This window comes from Panthera tigris, chromosome B4 (assembly GCF_018350195.1).
Source record: "Panthera tigris isolate Pti1 chromosome B4, P.tigris_Pti1_mat1.1, whole genome shotgun sequence".
NCBI lineage: Eukaryota > Metazoa > Chordata > Mammalia > Carnivora > Felidae > Panthera > Panthera tigris.
The window spans coordinates 73,485,534-73,501,955 of record NC_056666.1 but is presented as its reverse complement, the minus strand read 5'-3'; the positions used below and the strand labels follow the sequence as shown (position 1 = coordinate 73,501,955).

Here is a 16,422-nt window from a genome sequence, read left to right as displayed (position 1 = left end):
AGACAGAATCTGAAACAGGCTCCAGGCTCTGAGCTGTCAGCACAGAGCCCGACACAGGGCTCGAACTCATGGACTGTGAGATCATGACCTGAGCCGGTAGGCCGCCTAACCGACTGAGCCACCCAGGCGCCCCCAGTCTTCCCAGTTTTAAAATTCAATGAGTCTTTGAGAATCTCTGGGAAAAGACCACAAAAAATTAAAGTTCTTCTGCTTATTCGTAAGGAATCAGGTCTATTTTATGGAAAGCCTCAGAATGATTTTAGACAAATTCCACTTTGAATAGTTTGTCAAGTAGATGCCATAAACACTCAAGTCAACAGATACCGTCCTTGCTTTTTAAGCTAATTATTTAATGGAAAGGGGAGGCACCATTACATACAGACACACGCAAAATCTACAACTACTTTTGTGAAACTACTTCTTTATTTCAATTTTAGGTTTACAAAAAGACAAAGAGGACAGGGAGTGGAGAGGCAGGAATAACGCTTGGTCACCGCCAGCGATTGGAGGAAAAGGCCACAGCCAACAAAAATGGTTGAAGGGCTCTTCTAGGCCATTATTAGTAACAGCAATGACCAAAAAGAAGTCCAAGCAGGGACCAAAGGCTTCTGTTAACAAGGTCAGGCTGTTTCAGGAGAGTCAGATGATCTGCCCAGTCCATGTCCACCATGAGGAGTAAGGCCCCCAAGTCAGTTTATTGAGGCCTTGGCTGTGGGTGGGATGGGGCCCCTCTCTTGGAAGATCTGGGCTGCCGACCCCAGGGCACATAGGGGCCATGATATACATTCCGGGGAAACCCCCTATGAACCACAGGGGCTCGCTGCAGGTAGGGTGTGGGGAAAGGGGGCCTGGGTGGCTGGGGATCATCTTCAAAGGAAAATCCTGTCTGGGTAGGTGAGGGGACATCTGAATGGAAATGGTTTGAGGAGAACTGATCGGACTGGAAAGGATGGTCTGAGGCAAAGAAGTGATCTCGGGGACAGAACAGTAATCTGGTCATCACAGGGTGAAAGGGAAAAGGGCGAGGATGTGGGGGCAAGGGCAGGAGGGGAGGCGGGGGCGGGGGTAGATGGGGAAGTGGGAGCAGGGGGCGGTACCCGGCAGGAGGCATGGACGGTTGATCTGGGCTGGCCTGGGGCTGCCGCTCAACTCCCCGGCCGGGTCCGGTCCTCGCGGGGCCATCCCGGATCCCGGGGCCCACCGGGTACGGCCGGGGCAGATCCACGCCCCAGGCGTCGGCCACGTGGGCCAGCAGCAGCTGGGAGAGGTGGCGGTGCGCGAGCTCATCCCAGTGCACTCCGTCCCGCTGCAGGTGGCGCCCCGCGTGGCGGAAGTGGAAGTGCAAGTCCAGCACATCGAAGCCGTGTTTCTTCGCTTCCACAGAGCTGTGGAAGTTGGCCGCGATGACTCTGTCTCTCAGGGAGGAATCCTCAGGCTGGTGCTCCGTCGGGAGGAAGCCCGCGGTGATCTTCTTGCCCACGGGCATGGCTGTGTTCCACACCAGGAGGCACGACTCGGGCAGAACCTGGCCCAGGCGCTCGAACAGGCTCTCCAGGTTCTGCAGGTAGCTCTTCCAGGAGTCCGGACCGTACCTGGAGAGGTCCCAGAGGCAGGAGTTCATGATGATCACGTCCGGGGGCCCGTGCTGGCTGGACTGCAGCTCTTGCAGGATGGCCTCGAGGTAGCTGGAGTACACGCGCGTCAGGAAGTAGAAGCGCACCAGGTGGTGGTCGGAGCAGAACTGGCGGACCTCCCGGTACTGGGTGCCGTTGTGCATGGGGCCCCGCTGGCCTCCGTCCACCAGCTTGTCCCGTTCAAAGCTCTCCTCCCCCTTGGCCTTGAGCTGGGTGGGAGTGAGCAGGAGGTCCTTCTGCAGCAGGAGCACCAGGTCCTTGTACACGGCCCTTTGGACAGAGTCTCCCAGGATGACCACGAACTTGTTGTGGAGCAGCTGCTGCACGTCGGCGGCCATCAGGTGGGCCGTGAGGGCCATGGTGCGCCGCCTAGGTCTTTCCTCTCCACGCGGGAGGCCTTCAGGTTGCTAGGACAGAAGGAGAGAGTGGCTGGGAGGGACCCACCCTGGGCTGGCCCTTGTGTGGCAAGACTCAGGCAAGGGGATGGAGGGAAGTGGGAAGAGAGCAAGAAGGGAGCCCGGAGCCATAAGCCCATCGGCCAGGCTTCACCTTAACCTGTGAGCCTCTGCAGCGGCTCTTGGAGGCCCAAGTTCTACCGGGCCAGAAGCGGCCAACCCCACAGGCCCTCCTCCCCCTGGGCAGGCAGCTCAGGTGTCTGAGGACTGAAGAGTGCTGAGGTCAACCCTGCAGCTGCTCAGCAATGAGCACCGTGAGCGAGCAACAGCACAGAGCCTGTGGTGATATGTTCCATGCCCTGCGTCACTCCAACTATAGCACGTAGGTAACACTGAAAGAAAATATGCAAAAGCATAGTTCGTAATAGAAAAGGTCGGGCTATGGATGACTTGCCTTCTCCCCTTTTTTGTAAATAGACTTTATATAATGGTACCTTACTTTTAATAATTTAAAAAGAACTCACGGAAATGCCACAAACAACAGAAAAGTACAGGTGCCAGGTCAGAAAACATATGAAAACAGATTTCCTTAACAAGGAAGCTGCTGGATTTTTGTTTGTGTGTGTGTGTGTGTGTGTGTGTGTGTGTGGTTTTTTTGTTTTCGTTTTTGTTTTGCGAGGAGGACTTGTGAAAAAGGCAGTAACATTGGAAATAATTCACACGTTTCAGCTGTAATATTCTTTACTTTCCATAGGAAGCAGATCAGAATACACCATCCCCAAAGATGCCATTTCGGTGTAAGGATTATTTTGAGCTGAAAGCAACTAAGAATCAAGAGACATAGGAAGTGTTCTCGGAACTTCCCTTATTTGCTTAAAAGCAGTGTACACACTTCCCTTTGGCGCAGGTGATCCTTCCCCCACCAGGGAGAGAAGAGTCAAGGAAGAAGACAGGGAGTTGTCAACACCAAGATGAGTTTGCATAAAGAGACTTTACTAAAATAAAGTAAAATAAATAAATTAGTAAAATAGTAAAATAAATAGTAAATTATAAAATAGTAAATAGTAAAATAGTAAATAGTAAATAGTAAAATTAGTAAAATAAATAAATAATTAAATTTACTTTAGTAAAATAAATAAATGGACTGATTTTCCATTAGTCCCCCTATATATTTCTGAGTTCTTCCCCACAATTCATCATCCCATGAAGCCCAAGCCCCTTTGCCTTTGTTAAAATAATATGTAAGCCCCCGAATCTGCTTCTTTGAGTTTCATTTCTTTTTGGTGAACTCTTGCACACATAAATATTAACAAAAATGGTGTGCTTTTTCTCCTTTTAACCTGTCTCTGTTTAATTCACAGGGCCCCAGATACTGAACCTAAGAGGGTAGAAGAAAAGTTTTTCCTCCTCAGCACATTGAATAAAATGTTAAGAGTTGTGAAACTCATCTTCAAAACTTCAGTTTATGTTTTTTTTTTTTAACGTTTATTTATTTTTCAGACAGAGAGAGACACAGCATGAACGGGGGAGGGGCAGAGAGAGAGGGAAACACAGAATCGGAAGCAGGCTCCAGGCTCCGAGCCATCAGCCCAGAGCCCGACGCGGGGCTCGAACCCGCGGACCGCGAGATCATGACCTGAGCCGAAGTCGGACGCTTAACCGACTGAGCCACCCAGGCGCCCCAGTTTACGTTTATTTTAAAGTTGCCATTTACAACCATGCCCATTAATGATTACAAGGGAGAAACACAGTCCAATATTACCAACAAATCTCAGATGGAGAGGAACATGGCATCCACTTCATACACTTACCCAGAAGTCAATAAAATCCATTGTGGCTTGATATTTGTAGGCTTTTATGCATTAGGAAGCATTTTAATAGGTGGGGGTGGATGGCTATTATTAAATCACACATTCAGTTTCTAAAAGTCATACTATTTGTGGTTTTAAATGGGTAATGTACAAACATAAAAACATGAAAATGGGTAGAATATAAAAGAGTTGCCCTAAGAGAAGAGTTGAAAATATTGGCTTATTTGTCCCCAAAGAATCTTCATTTAAATGTTTTCGCTATCAGAAAAAAAAGCTTAAAAATGAGATGTAGTTCATTGCGGTGCAACAAAATAAAACATAAAGCAAACCCCAAATCCCTTTGGGGCTCAGGGATGTTCCTTGGTTTGCAACCATTTATTCATCCAGCTTACACTTGTTAAGTACCTACTATGGGCTCCACATGGAGGGTAGTGAATGAGTAAAACCTGGTCACGCCCTTCAGGAGCCCTTCAGGAGCCCTTCAGAAATATTCACGGCTAAGTACAATACAAAGAGCGCTAAGTACCATTGAATGAACAGGTGCTGTGGACCTTCAGGGTCTCTGTGAACAAATAGTCCTCCTTTGCCCTAGACCCCAGTCTCTAAAGGGCAAAGTGAAGAGGGAAATCTCCTCCCGGGGCGTCTCAGCTTCTCATGCTGCTCGGCTGTGTGCACCTTCCCTGGGCTGGCTCTCTGGTCCTACTGTGTGCCTAGTCCCGGCTGGCAGATCGGATAACCTGGTGCTGTCTCCAGGAGGGTATTTTGTTTACTGGACCTAATGCATTCCTCCTTTGAGTCTGAAGTGTGCTCTAGACTTGGGACTCACAGATGGGAATCCAATCTACTAGTTAAAAACCGTGGGAAAGAGGGGCACTGAAGTATACTGGTGAAGAGCACTTCTTTCCGAGCAACACTACTTGGGTTTGAATCTCAACTATTCTATTCGCCAGCTCTTTGTCCTTGGGCAATGACGTAGCCTTTCACTGCCTTAATGGTCCTCATCTGTGAAATGGGACTTTTAGCGCTCACTTCATAGACTTGCGAGGACTAAATGTAAAATGGTTAGAACAATGCCCGACAAGTAGCAAGCATGGATAAGAGTTAGTGGTTATTATTATTACTGAGCAAGTTTCAAAACAGCAGGTTAATCATCTATGAAAAGGGTGGGGGTGCTTACAGAACGAACGTGTGCCGTTTGCCCAGCAGGGTTCTGTGAAGAGCAAATGATATGACCTAAGTGAAAGATTTTGAAGAAAAGCAAAAATCTGTGTTTGTTGAGTGGCTACTGGATGCCAGTAGCTTTACAAATGTAATCCCATTTATGAGATAATTTTTATTAGTTCCGTTTTACAGGGAAGGATATTCCTATGTGATCTGATGGAGCTAAAATTTAAAGCCATGAACGCCAAAGTCAGTCTCTGGTCTCTCGGTAGGAGACATCCTTTACAACAGAATGCCCTGCATCCTTTACAACAGAATGCCCTGCGGACTGGTGCGAATACAAGATCTTGGCCCATGTCCTGGAGATATTGAAGACAGGAGAGAAGAGTGCCTTGGTAGGTCTTTATGCAAAGGCAGGCAACTATTTCCTCTGCGAGCCAGGAGAAAGGTGGTTTATGCGTACTCAGTGGCTGGGGGGCTGTGAATGAGAGTATACATATTTCATCCCATCCCTTGACCTCAACCAAAAGACACGCAAAAATTTAAGTGACCTGGATTTCAGAACAACCAAAACAAAATTCTGCAGACTCCCAGGCCTCTCACAGTGTTTGAGGAATTCTGGTTGCCCTCTGTCCCCACCAGTGAACTTAACCCACCCAAATGCAGCTACAAGGGTTCAGCGTCAACACTGGGCAAAACGTCTCCCTGGGAATTTCTCATCATCCTTCTGCAAATGGAGCCTGTGAGCAGATCAGACTGTGGAAAAGAAGGGGGGAGAAAATGACTGGGAAAGAGCACTCCAGTCAGAAGCTAAACTGAAAGGAAATTCATGAAATTCTTGATCAAGAGCACCACCCCTGTAACAGGAGTAGCAAATCAGACACCCTTCGGATTCTCGCCCTGGGAAAGAATCATTTAAACTAAGATACCAAGCATTAAAAACAAAACCTAACAAAAACAAAAGTGACTTCTGGGGGGTGGAGGTAGTGAAGGAAGAAAAATTGAGAGTTAAATCTTCTCTGTTCTAAAAAAAAAAAATAAATAAAAAGGCTGGTACGTTCCAATTTCAAAGTTTTTATTTATAAAAAAAATGAAACAAAAAAGAGAGCTGAAAACAGATTTTGGGGCTTTTTGGCCTAGGCTAAAAATGTGCTTCAAATGTGCTCAACTCCCTTATTAGTTTTGGTAGCTGTTTTATAGATAGATTCATTCACTCATTCATTCATTCAGTAGAGGTCACTGAGAACCAGCTATTGTGCTAGATGGAAGGACTAGGTATAAAAAGGCGGTCTCTTCTCTCAAGAGGAGCGGAAAGGAAACGGACTCAGAAAGGCAAGTATTGTAGAAGGTGCCAGAGGCTACAGTGGATGTATGTAAATGAAGCGCCAAAGCCAGATGGAAGAATCAGGAGGGGGAGAGGAGGTATTTGGGTGATCATTGCAAGGTGTGATTCCAACGTCAAATTAAAACTTTTTTTTTTTAAAGAGTTTGATGATGATTCCTCAAATCATAAGTCAGTGCCATGCTTTCTTTTTTAAAATTTTTTGAATGTTTATTTGTTTTTGAGACAGAGAGGGAGAGAGTGAGAGAGAGAATGAGCGGGGGAGGGTCAGAGAGAGGGGACACAGAATCTGAAGCAGGCTCCAGGCTCCGAGCTGTCAGCACAGAGCCTGATGCGGGGCTCCAACTCACAAACCGTGAGATCATGACCTGAGCCGAAGTCGGACGCTTAACTGACTGAGCCACGCAGGCGCCCCTAGTTCCATGCTTTCTATTTGGACGTTGACTAACACTCTTACAGAAATATGCATTAATAATGGCTACTACTACAATAAATTACTTTCAAGTATTTTGCTTAGATTTCTGTTTGGGGGTAATTAATTTTTTAATACCTTCATAAGCACCATCACTTATAAGTCACTGACTATTGCTTGTATAACTATCACGAGCCAAACACATAACATTTGTTTTTCATTCATCAACGTGTTGTAGAAATTAGGTTAATTTCTTTTCTTATTGATCTTTAGTTACAGGAAGACAGACACAGATATAGGTCAGTTGCTCTAGAGGCCCTGCAGAGAAGCCTTAAATCAGAGGTAAACACTAACAATTAGGATGTTGTTTTGATTAGTTATAGGAAGTACTTGCAACTAGTTAAAAAATTTCTTGCATAAGACTAACCATCTTAATACAACATTATGTTGGGAATATAAATAGTTCATTTTCTTCTACCTGCATTTTTCGTAATCAAATCAATGTGTGGAACTTTCCAAGATCCCCTTACATCTATTTAAACGGAACAGATAGTACAAATAAGATGATTATTTTTCACGAATTTACCGCTGTGTCTTGGCATTTGCTGAATTTTCTAAGCGGGATTTAAACTTGTCAAAAATTAAATTGCGTGTCACAATAAGTTTTCTAAGAAGAAAAACAAACAATTCAAACTTCTCTTTGGGAAAGCTTAATGAACGGCCTGAGGATTGCTGATTCTCAAGAGACTGCTCTTTTGATCTGGGGCAAGTCCGTTAACACACACTCTTTTCCATATAACACAAAAAAGGGGAAAATAATGCCGGCCTACTATGTTTAAAAGTGGTTCTGAGAGCAAATTTTATTTATTTATTTATTTATTTATTTATTTATTTATTTATTTATTTTTATTTATTTTTGAAGGAGAGAGAGACCATGAGCAGGGGAGGAGCAGAGAGAGAGAGGGAGACACAGAATTCGAAGCAGGCTCCAGGCTCTAAACTGTCAGCACAGAGCCTGATGAGGGGCTCGAACCCACAAACCGTGAGATCATGACCTGAGCCGAAGCCAACTGAGACACCCAGGCGCCCCTGAGAGCAAATTTTTAAAAAAATACATAAAATACTGTGAAATATTACGGTAAATAATTTACTATGGTAAAGAACGCAAATTCTTTGCAAATATGAGCCCCTAGAAAGTTGGGATTCTAATCCCCCACTCCAGGTAACTTCCCCTCTAAAATAGGCCTCAGCTCTGCAGCCCATTAATTAGTTCAGTACAAATTGGAGATCACCTGTGTCTATCTGGGGGCTGTGACAGTTGTCATTCTGCAAAGTGACTCACATCTCCCAACTACTGTCAAGGTTCCTCTACCCCATCCCTATATGGCCCATATTTCTTACTTGGCTATTCAGGGAATGAATCCTTAGGCACCACATCTAAAATCTCAAACACAAGTGATGGAAATGGAAAACTGAAACCTAGAATAGTGATCTGCAAAGTGGGCTCCACGTGGAGCGCTGGGTGGCTCAGTCGGTTAAGTGTCCGACTTCAGCTCAGGTCATGATCTCGGGGTCCGTGAGTTTGGGCCCCGCGTTGGGCTCTGTGCTGACAGCTTGGAGCCTGGGGGCTGATTCTGTGTCTCCCTCTCTCTTTGCCTCTCCCCCGCTCACACTCTGTCTCTCAAAAATAAATAAAGGTGAACGGTGAAAGGAAGGAAGGAAGAAGGAAGGAAGGCAACGAAGTGGGCTGCAGGTTTTCCTGGTGGAGGCAGGACTCACCGCGGACATAATCAAGGTGTATCAGCACCATCCCCGTGGGGCCACGATCTTAAATTTGGGATTCTTTTGCAATAAAGTATCCACAGAAGAATTTCACACACTTTTAGAGTGTAAAAATGGCCAAGTGTAAAAACCCGCCAGGCAGCCTATTTTCCCTGTGGGAACAGTCTAATATAAAATTTTCTTATGGATTTTAGAAAGAAATGCAGGTCGCATCCTTTACAAATGAAGGGTGGCTTCATAATACCTGATATGCAGGTGACTTCTATAAAAACGAAACAAACTATGGAGCTTTTATTCAATAGCCCCATAAAAAAAAGAAAAGAAAAAGAAACAACTCCTGTTTTACGAAAGGATCTCCTAGGGTAAAAATATCAAAGCAATCCCTATAAACAAACATACTATTTCAATCATGTACAGTCTATGACAAACTTCCACATTCCGGTCTCCAATCAGTATTTAAACTGTATTCGCTAACTTCCTACCTCTTATTACCCTGAGACCGAAAGATAACGGAAAGACAGGCAGCCGGCTTTCCCTTCCCTGGAGACACTCAAGTCAGGCGTGGACTCTGGCCCCAAGCAGCCGTGTGCGCTTGGGCTGACTGCCTACCGTTCTGAGCCACCGTCTCCTCTGGAGGTAAAGTGAGGTAGATCGCCTACCGATCACCGATCCGCCGTGAAGACGAAAAGAGATCACGTCACTGTCTGTCAAGGGCCTAGTACAGCGCCTGGCGCGCACTAGGCACCTCTCAACCACAACAACCCCTCCCCGCTGGGACGGCAGAGAAAACCCGAGCCCGCAGACGGCACCTCGCTCCCGTCCCCCTGCATCAAGCCCTCCAGCCCACGGTGCCCCCTTCCTCCCGCAAAGGCACAGCTGTACCTGCTCAGGTGTAAAGGTAATTCCTCAGCTCTGGCGGCTCAGGAACTTTGCTCCACGCTGTCCCCTGGAGAGGGAGTAATTACGCATTCTACTTTTTCTTCCCTCTCCTGTGGCTGGTTCCTTCCCTTAAGCACTAAACGCATTCTGGTTTCTTGCTTTCAAAAAGAAAGGAAACTTCTTTGACTCCACCTCCAGGACAGTCCTATCTTTTGCTTCCCCTCCAAGGCCACTTTGGAAACGGGTTATTTGCACGGGCTGTGGCTGGGGCCTCACCTCCCACTCACTCCTGTTACTTTCATTTGGCTTCCAACTCCACCAAACCCAAGAAATGTTGGTCAGTAAATCACCAGTGATTTCCCGGCCGCTCCTGTTAAAGGCCACCTCGTGGGCCTTATCACCCAAAGCATTCCCAGCTCCTGGGGTCTTGGGGGCGTCCCAGGTGACTCCCTGAGGAAAATGCCCCAGGCTGACACTCCAGTATCCCGGCTCACCTCCCCCAGGATCCGGTGTGAGTTTCTCTTTCTCGGGCAACTCCTCTACTGTTGGTCTTTCTCAAGACCTACTAATGGGCTCCTTTCTTCTTTTCTTCAACACTCTTTCCCTGGGTAAATAAATCCCTCCACTCTCTCATTTCTGTTTGCCCCAAACTGTTCAGGTTTGCCCCCTGTTTTTCCAGCGCAACTATTCACAGCACCCTTCCCCCCACCAGAAAAAGTCCCACTTCGGATGGAAACAAATTATCCAAGTCTCCTTATCAATCACCATTTGTATGCAGATGCCTCCTGAATTGCGGCAAAGCCCAGTGGCTCAGAGGGGGGCTCGGAATCAGCTCCCCGGGTTTATATCCGGTTCCACCGCTTACGAGCCTCTGAGACCCAGGGCCGTTTAAGTCATTTTTTTGCACTCCAGAACCCTCATCAGCGAAACGAGAATAATACCACGAATCTCTTTAGAAGTGAGGGTTAAATGAACGAAGTCACTAGCGTGAGGTCCACCGCGTTTTTAAGTGCTCAATAAATTAAGCCAGCCCAAACTTGTCTCCTGAGGTCCAGACGCATTCAGGTGAGTGGAATGAAGTTCCCAGCGGGTGGGGAAGGGGAGGGGGCAACGAGTAACCTTCTGTGTGGGCCTCTTATCACTTTGAAATTCTCTAGACGCCAATTTATCCTACCATCAAACCATGGCTGAATTCCTAAGATAATTCTCTTGTGACCTTTGGACAATCTTCCTAAAGGTAAATATCAGATCCTTTGTGGGAATGAGGCAGCATATTCTTGCTGTGCATTTTCAGAGAGCTGATGTATCATTGAGGCTTGCCACATTGGTTGGGGATAACCAGGTGGAAATCACCTCTGCCTCTGAATATGGCTGTCTCCACTCTTCCTGAAACCTCAAAATCCTTGAATGAGAGCCTGGATGGAGAACCGTTCAATTATTTCCTGGCATTAAAAAATAAGATGGGATTCTTGAGGATATGCTTTAGGGAGAAGGGTGTTGCAATGTATTTTGGGAAGCTGAGCACAGCGATCGAGTTCACCTCTGTTTTAGATTTTATGATTACCTCTTGTACTGTCCGTAAATTATTCTTAATTCTTAAGAAAGTGTGTCTTTGGGGCGCCTGGGTGGCTCAGTCGGTTGAGCGTCCAACTTCATCTCAGGCCATGATCTCATTGTTCGTGAGTTCGAGCCCCACATCTGGCTCACTGCTGTCTGCCCTTCAGATCCTCTGTCCCCCCTCTCTCTCTGCCCCTTCCTCCCTCCCTCCCTCCCTCCCTCTCTCTCTCCTCAAAAATGAATAAACATAAGAAGTAAAGAAAGTGTGTCTTTTTACTTTTGAAGACTTCTAAAATGGCATGGTTTTTAGTTTCCGTGTTCTCACATAAAATGTGATCATCTAGGCTTTTGAATTTTGTATCTTCACTTTCATTTGATATGCTAGCATAAGCCCAACATGTTGTATTTATAAACTTTGTTTTTTAACCCAAGATAGGATCCTTCCTTCTGTGCCGCTCCCCAATGCCTGTGGATGAATTTTAGAGCCTGTGTATACTCTGAGCTTTTTCTCACCTCTTCGTGTTTGCTCTGTGGCTCAGCATCAGTGCTCCCTAACCCCCTCCTCTATTGAAATTCTTTTTTTTTTTTTAATTTTTTAATGTTTATTATTATTTATTTTTGAGCGAAAGAGAGAGCACAAGAGGGGGAGGGGCAGAGAGAGAGAGTGAGGGAGACATAGGATACAAAGCAGGCTCCAGGCTCTGAACTGTCAGCACAGAGCCCTATGTGGGGCTCGAACCCAGGAACCTTGAGGTCATGACCTGAGCCGAAGTCAGAATCTTAAACCACTGAGCCCCCCAGGCACCCCTTCTACTGAAATTCTGTTTCTGCCTTAAGATCCAGTTTCAAATGAAGTTCTGTCTGAAAGCCTCCCTTTTTTCCCCAGACAGGAAAGTCCCTCCTCCTTCTGATAGATGCCCTGACTTAGTCCTTGGTTCTATTTTGTACTATAATTAACTACCCCAGTATATCCTAGTCCTGGAGGGTGGGTCTCACCCCACCGTTCTACCCCTCTGCATAATGGTTAGCATTCATTGAGCAGTTACTGCCTGCCAGGCCCACTCATGAGGTAAGGACTATTATTATCTTCACTCTATGAATAAGGAAACTGAGGCTTGGAGAGGTTATGTAAATCACCCAAGATGGTGCAGCTAGGAAAAGGCATAACTAGTCTGTCATTGCCAATGAATCTTCTGATTGATTAGATAAGCCAAAGATATTGTTTTGTTTCTTTAAGAGGAATTACGGCTCCAAAACCTGAGCTTTTAACCCCAGCTATAAATATTTGTTGAAATTAAGAGGAAAAAATAGTCTTATCTAGAAAAATAATATTTGCATACCGTTTTCCTTATTATTCTCTGTTGAAAAATCAAAGCAATGTTTTGTACACAGCTTTAAATTTCTCCATGAGGAAACAGCAGGGATGAAGTTAACTCAGTTCAGCTTTCATTCACTGATAGTTAATTCCTCCTCCTAACGGGTCAGTGGAAAACTCAGTGCTGTGCTAAGCTCTGTTTGTACTTAGAAATTCTTTATACTTATGCTGACTACTCCAGATTCTAACCAGTATTTGAGTAAAAATTTCCCATGGTTGGAAAGGAAGGGTGATGGGGAGCCAGTAACGACTAAGTTGCTTTCAACAGATGAACAGCTTGGATTCTGAAAGTTCTGTCTCCAGGAATGGCGACAACAGCCATTTTCAGCAGTGATGTGAACGTTAGGCTGAGTCAGCAGGCTGGGGTTTCCCACCTCTGAGCTCACTTCATCTCCTGTGTTTTCAGCATTCAGATGGGAGAAGTGGCCTCCAGTGCTCCTCTAAGGAGATCACAGGAAAGAGCTTTTAATTTTTTTTTGTCCTTTGAGAGAGAGATAGAGACCAAGTGAAGAAGGGGCAGAGAGAGAGAGAGAGAGAGAGAGAATCCCAAGCAGGCTCCCAATGCGGCGCTCGATCTTACAAACCATGAGATCATGACCTGAGCTGAAAGCAAGAATTAGATGGTTAACCGACTGAGCCACCCCGGGGCCCTAGAAAGAGCTTTTAAGTTGGATATTCTTTTATTATTGCTGTTATGATTAACAATGTGGTGTCTGATTACTAAGTGCAATATGTTTCTATGGGAAAAAAAGGTGTTGAATTAAATGGGATTCTAAGAGTCAGTCTCTTGTCCGCCTTGCTCCCTAGCTACACTATGCTATAGACGGATCTGGAAGACCTGCGTTCCCACCGCTCCGTGTGTTGGCAGCAGTGGGACCAAGGACTTTGCCAGTTTTAAGCTGCAGGGCTTGGAACCAGAAGAGAGACAAGGTCCAAGAGGAGAGAAGCTCGCCTGGAGAATGGAACGGGCGAACTCACTCTGACACTGGCTTTTTTCAAGTCCTGTTTTCCTCCCTTCAGCTCCGAGTTTGGACCCGTGAGCTTCCCTTCCTGCTGCCAGGTTCAGCCAGGCTTTCGGCTTCTCTATCCCTCAGTGACAAAATCATGTCAACGGCTCTGCACTCACCAGGGTTAACTGTGGAAATCAGATGCAATGCTCTGTAAACTTTGCACATGTTCGTTGTTGTTATTCTCGAGCCACGTCTGCATGTTCAAGGGTTGGGATGTTGCTCGTTAAGAGAGCTTTCCAGTCAAATGAAGGACTTCATTTATTACTGAGAAATGCTAATTTCACTTGTTATTCAGTAACATTTGGTGTCCACTCCACCAGTATACTAAGTGTTTTACCTGGTTATCTGTGACATTGGTATTTTATTTTTCTCCATTTTACACATTCAAAAATTAAGTTTGGAAGATGAAGTCGTCTGCCCAAGGTCGTCTATTTTATAAAAAGCAGAGCTGGGAGTCAAAACTGATGCCAAGCCTTTGTGGTCAACCACAACATACAAGATTGCACAGACAGCCGATGCTTCACATCCTTTCTCCTGTTCACAACTGGCTGTCTCTTTTTACTGTACGTTTTTAGAGATAGGGTAGTGTATCCATCATAAATCTTTCTTATTACAAAATAACAGTTGTCTCTTCAGGGCTGTCCAGTTAAGTGGGGGTAGGGTGAAGGGGGTTAGGACGGTGATTCCTCTCTACAGTAAGTGCCCAAGAAATGAGGATCCTAATTAATGCTTAAAATAAAATGGGAAAACTGGAAAGTACTTACTCATTACAGTAACTGGTGATTTGAAAACGTACCTCTCAGTTGATCCGAGATCTCTTCCCTAGACGGGCTCCTTTCTCGGCTGTAGATCAGAAGGCCAGGCTGGAGAGCCTAGAGCCTGGGCTGGAAGGCAGATAAGTTCACCCCTGGGTACTTCTATGCTTATGAGCCAGCGGCTGGGGAGAAGATGCCATTTCCGGTGGTATCTGAGGCCAATGACACGAGTCAGCATTTACTTTTTTGTATTAGGAACCGGAAGACTAATGACCAAAGCTTCAAGGCAACAAATGTGAAAACGCGAAGTCAGTCCAACATACAGCATCTTCCCGGAATTTGGCTCTGAGCTGGTTTTTATTTCACTTTTCTCAGTAATCTGGGTGTAGCTTGTATATACTGACTCTTAAACTTTGTTTTGTTTTCACAACTCAGACCCTCGGTTCTTCCTGCCTTGTAGCTTGCGCCCCGCTGAAAAGGCAAAGTGGGGAAGGACAGAAAGAGGGGAGAAGAAGGGGAAGTGAGAAAAGAGAACAGGAGGGGATGATAAGAAGCAGACGGTTCCCTCTTCAAATGGATTTGTGATGCACATTCGTGTGCTGCATTAGTTTACATAGCGCCTCCAAATCCTCTCCTCTCACCCTCCCACCGCCCTGTGCGTGGAAGAGCCCATCCCAGAACTATGGAGAACTACAGGCCTCCAGTAAGCTCAGACCGTGGCCGACCCACGAGGACCTGCCGATTTCTCCTCTGCTGTTCCGCGGGAAACCGGCAGGGACCTGGAGAGCGGTCTTTAGATTGGTTAGATACACGTAGTGCTTTGTTGTCTGTGATCTGAAGGCCGAGGAATATTCCCTTCCCTACAGGTACCAAGATGAAAGAGAAGGAGGAAACGAATCGGAAAAGAAGAAGAAGAAGGACACGAAGCTCTAAAAAAGTTTTTCCTCAAACCGGGAACCTTTTATCGGCATATTAAGCACTTTAGGATAGAGCGTTTCTCCATGGCATAAAATAACTAATGAACAAGAGTAATGGGCTCCAAAACAGTCCAGAAATATGTGCCCTGTGCACTTAGTTTGTGTTAGTTTTTTAAATACTATGCTAGTTAGAGGCGCCTAGGTGGCTCAGTCAGTTAGGCGTCCGACTCTTGATTTTGGCTCAGGTCATGCTCTCACGGTTCATGAGTTCGAGTTCCATGTCTGCACGGTCAGTGCAGAGCCTGCTGGGGCTTCTCTCTCTCTCTCTCCCTTTCTTTCTGCCCCTCCCCTGCTCGCTCTCGTGTGCTCTCTTTCTCAAATAAGTGAACTTAAAACAATTAAAAATCAATACCGTGCTATTTAGGTAAATTGGCCTATAAAACAACCTAGCAGCCTTTTCTTGAGAAATGCCGTTTTCCTTCACTTCACTGACGACCCAAAGCGTGGCTCAAAAACTGCATCCATTACACATTGTTTTTATTCTCTTATCAGTAGCCATAAAGCAAGTTATCTTGCATTTTTTCCATGACTTTTACTACAATCATTATTGTGTCTCAAGGCAAGGCTGCATCTAGATATTTACAATTCAGGCTAGTATGTCCTATAACTGAAAGTTTGCCGTTGTTTATTTCTATAAATGAGTTTTCAATCGCTCCGGTTCTCTGAAGTCCAGCTAGTCTGTGCACCGTGAGGGTGAAAAGCCCTTGTGAGGTCTCGAGGGAGAATGACCAAAACTGGCCTAATTCCAAGACCAGGGACTAGAGTCGGAACCGTGCAAATGATAATCTCGTTTTACTCTTTGAATTTAACTTAACACTGTGAGACCACACAACAGCTTTTCTACAGATTTTCCCACTTCCAAGAACTTATCTATGGAGACAGTTACTGTTGCTATTCTGGCCCCACTCCGCGTTCCGTAGCTCAGTGAGCTGGCTTGCGTTCTTCTCCGCCACACTTTTCCTAAACAGCCGTGATTACTTACACATGTATAAGGTTTTACACTTAGAATCTCACAACAGACCCCGCTAGTAAAGCAAGGCAAACTTTAATTATGATGGTCACCTTGCAGATGGTGAAGCCGAGACCCGGAGAGAGCTTGAATGACTGTCACCTTGACGGGGTGCTCAGAGCCTGGGGGCACGATGATGACAGTGTGTCCTCTTCGCTGCCCTCTCAGCGGGAGGCCAGAAAGGGCGCCCTGCTGTTATTATTTGGCCTATTTTCGGATGGTATTTAATGGCACAGGACTTGAAAAGGTACATGTGGTATAAGCAAGAAGTCCCTCTCCCTTTCTGGTTTCCTAATCCCTCATTCTTCCTTCCAGAAGCAATA

The 16,422-nt window shown here is 45.8% G+C and overlaps 1 protein-coding gene and 1 long non-coding RNA gene across 5 annotated transcripts; one reads left to right on the top strand and one right to left on the bottom strand.

Moving 5' to 3' along the window:
• Positions 1–401: 401 nt before the first annotated feature.
• Positions 402–15,177, bottom strand: PCED1B (PC-esterase domain containing 1B). Of its 4 annotated transcripts, XM_042992154.1 has the most exons (3): positions 14,437–15,177; positions 14,155–14,325; positions 402–2,041 (listed from the first exon to the last, which is right to left on the bottom strand). In XM_042992154.1, the coding sequence occupies exon 3, from the start codon at positions 1,991–1,993 to the stop codon at positions 695–697; it is 1,299 nt and encodes a 432-aa protein (XP_042848088.1). In that variant the 5' UTR covers positions 1,994–2,041; positions 14,155–14,325; positions 14,437–15,177; the 3' UTR covers positions 402–694. The 4 variants fall into 4 exon arrangements, with proteins under 4 accessions (XP_042848088.1, XP_015399573.2, XP_042848089.1 ...); XM_015544087.2 differs by having other exon boundaries at positions 14,155–15,177; XM_042992155.1 differs by lacking the exons at positions 14,155–14,325; positions 14,437–15,177 and adding an exon at positions 14,123–14,145.
• LOC122240338 lies at positions 9,062–13,939 on the top strand. The gene is made up of 3 exons (XR_006219917.1): positions 9,062–9,435; positions 10,075–10,481; positions 13,156–13,939. It is a non-coding gene; the product is annotated as an uncharacterized LOC122240338 (long non-coding RNA).
• Positions 15,178–16,422: the final 1,245 nt, after the last annotated feature.

Coding starts and splice junctions, on each gene's coding strand:
- PCED1B (XM_015544087.2), bottom strand. CDS start 1,993: ATGGCCCTCACGGCCCACCTGATGGCCGCCGACGTGCAGCAGCTGCTC.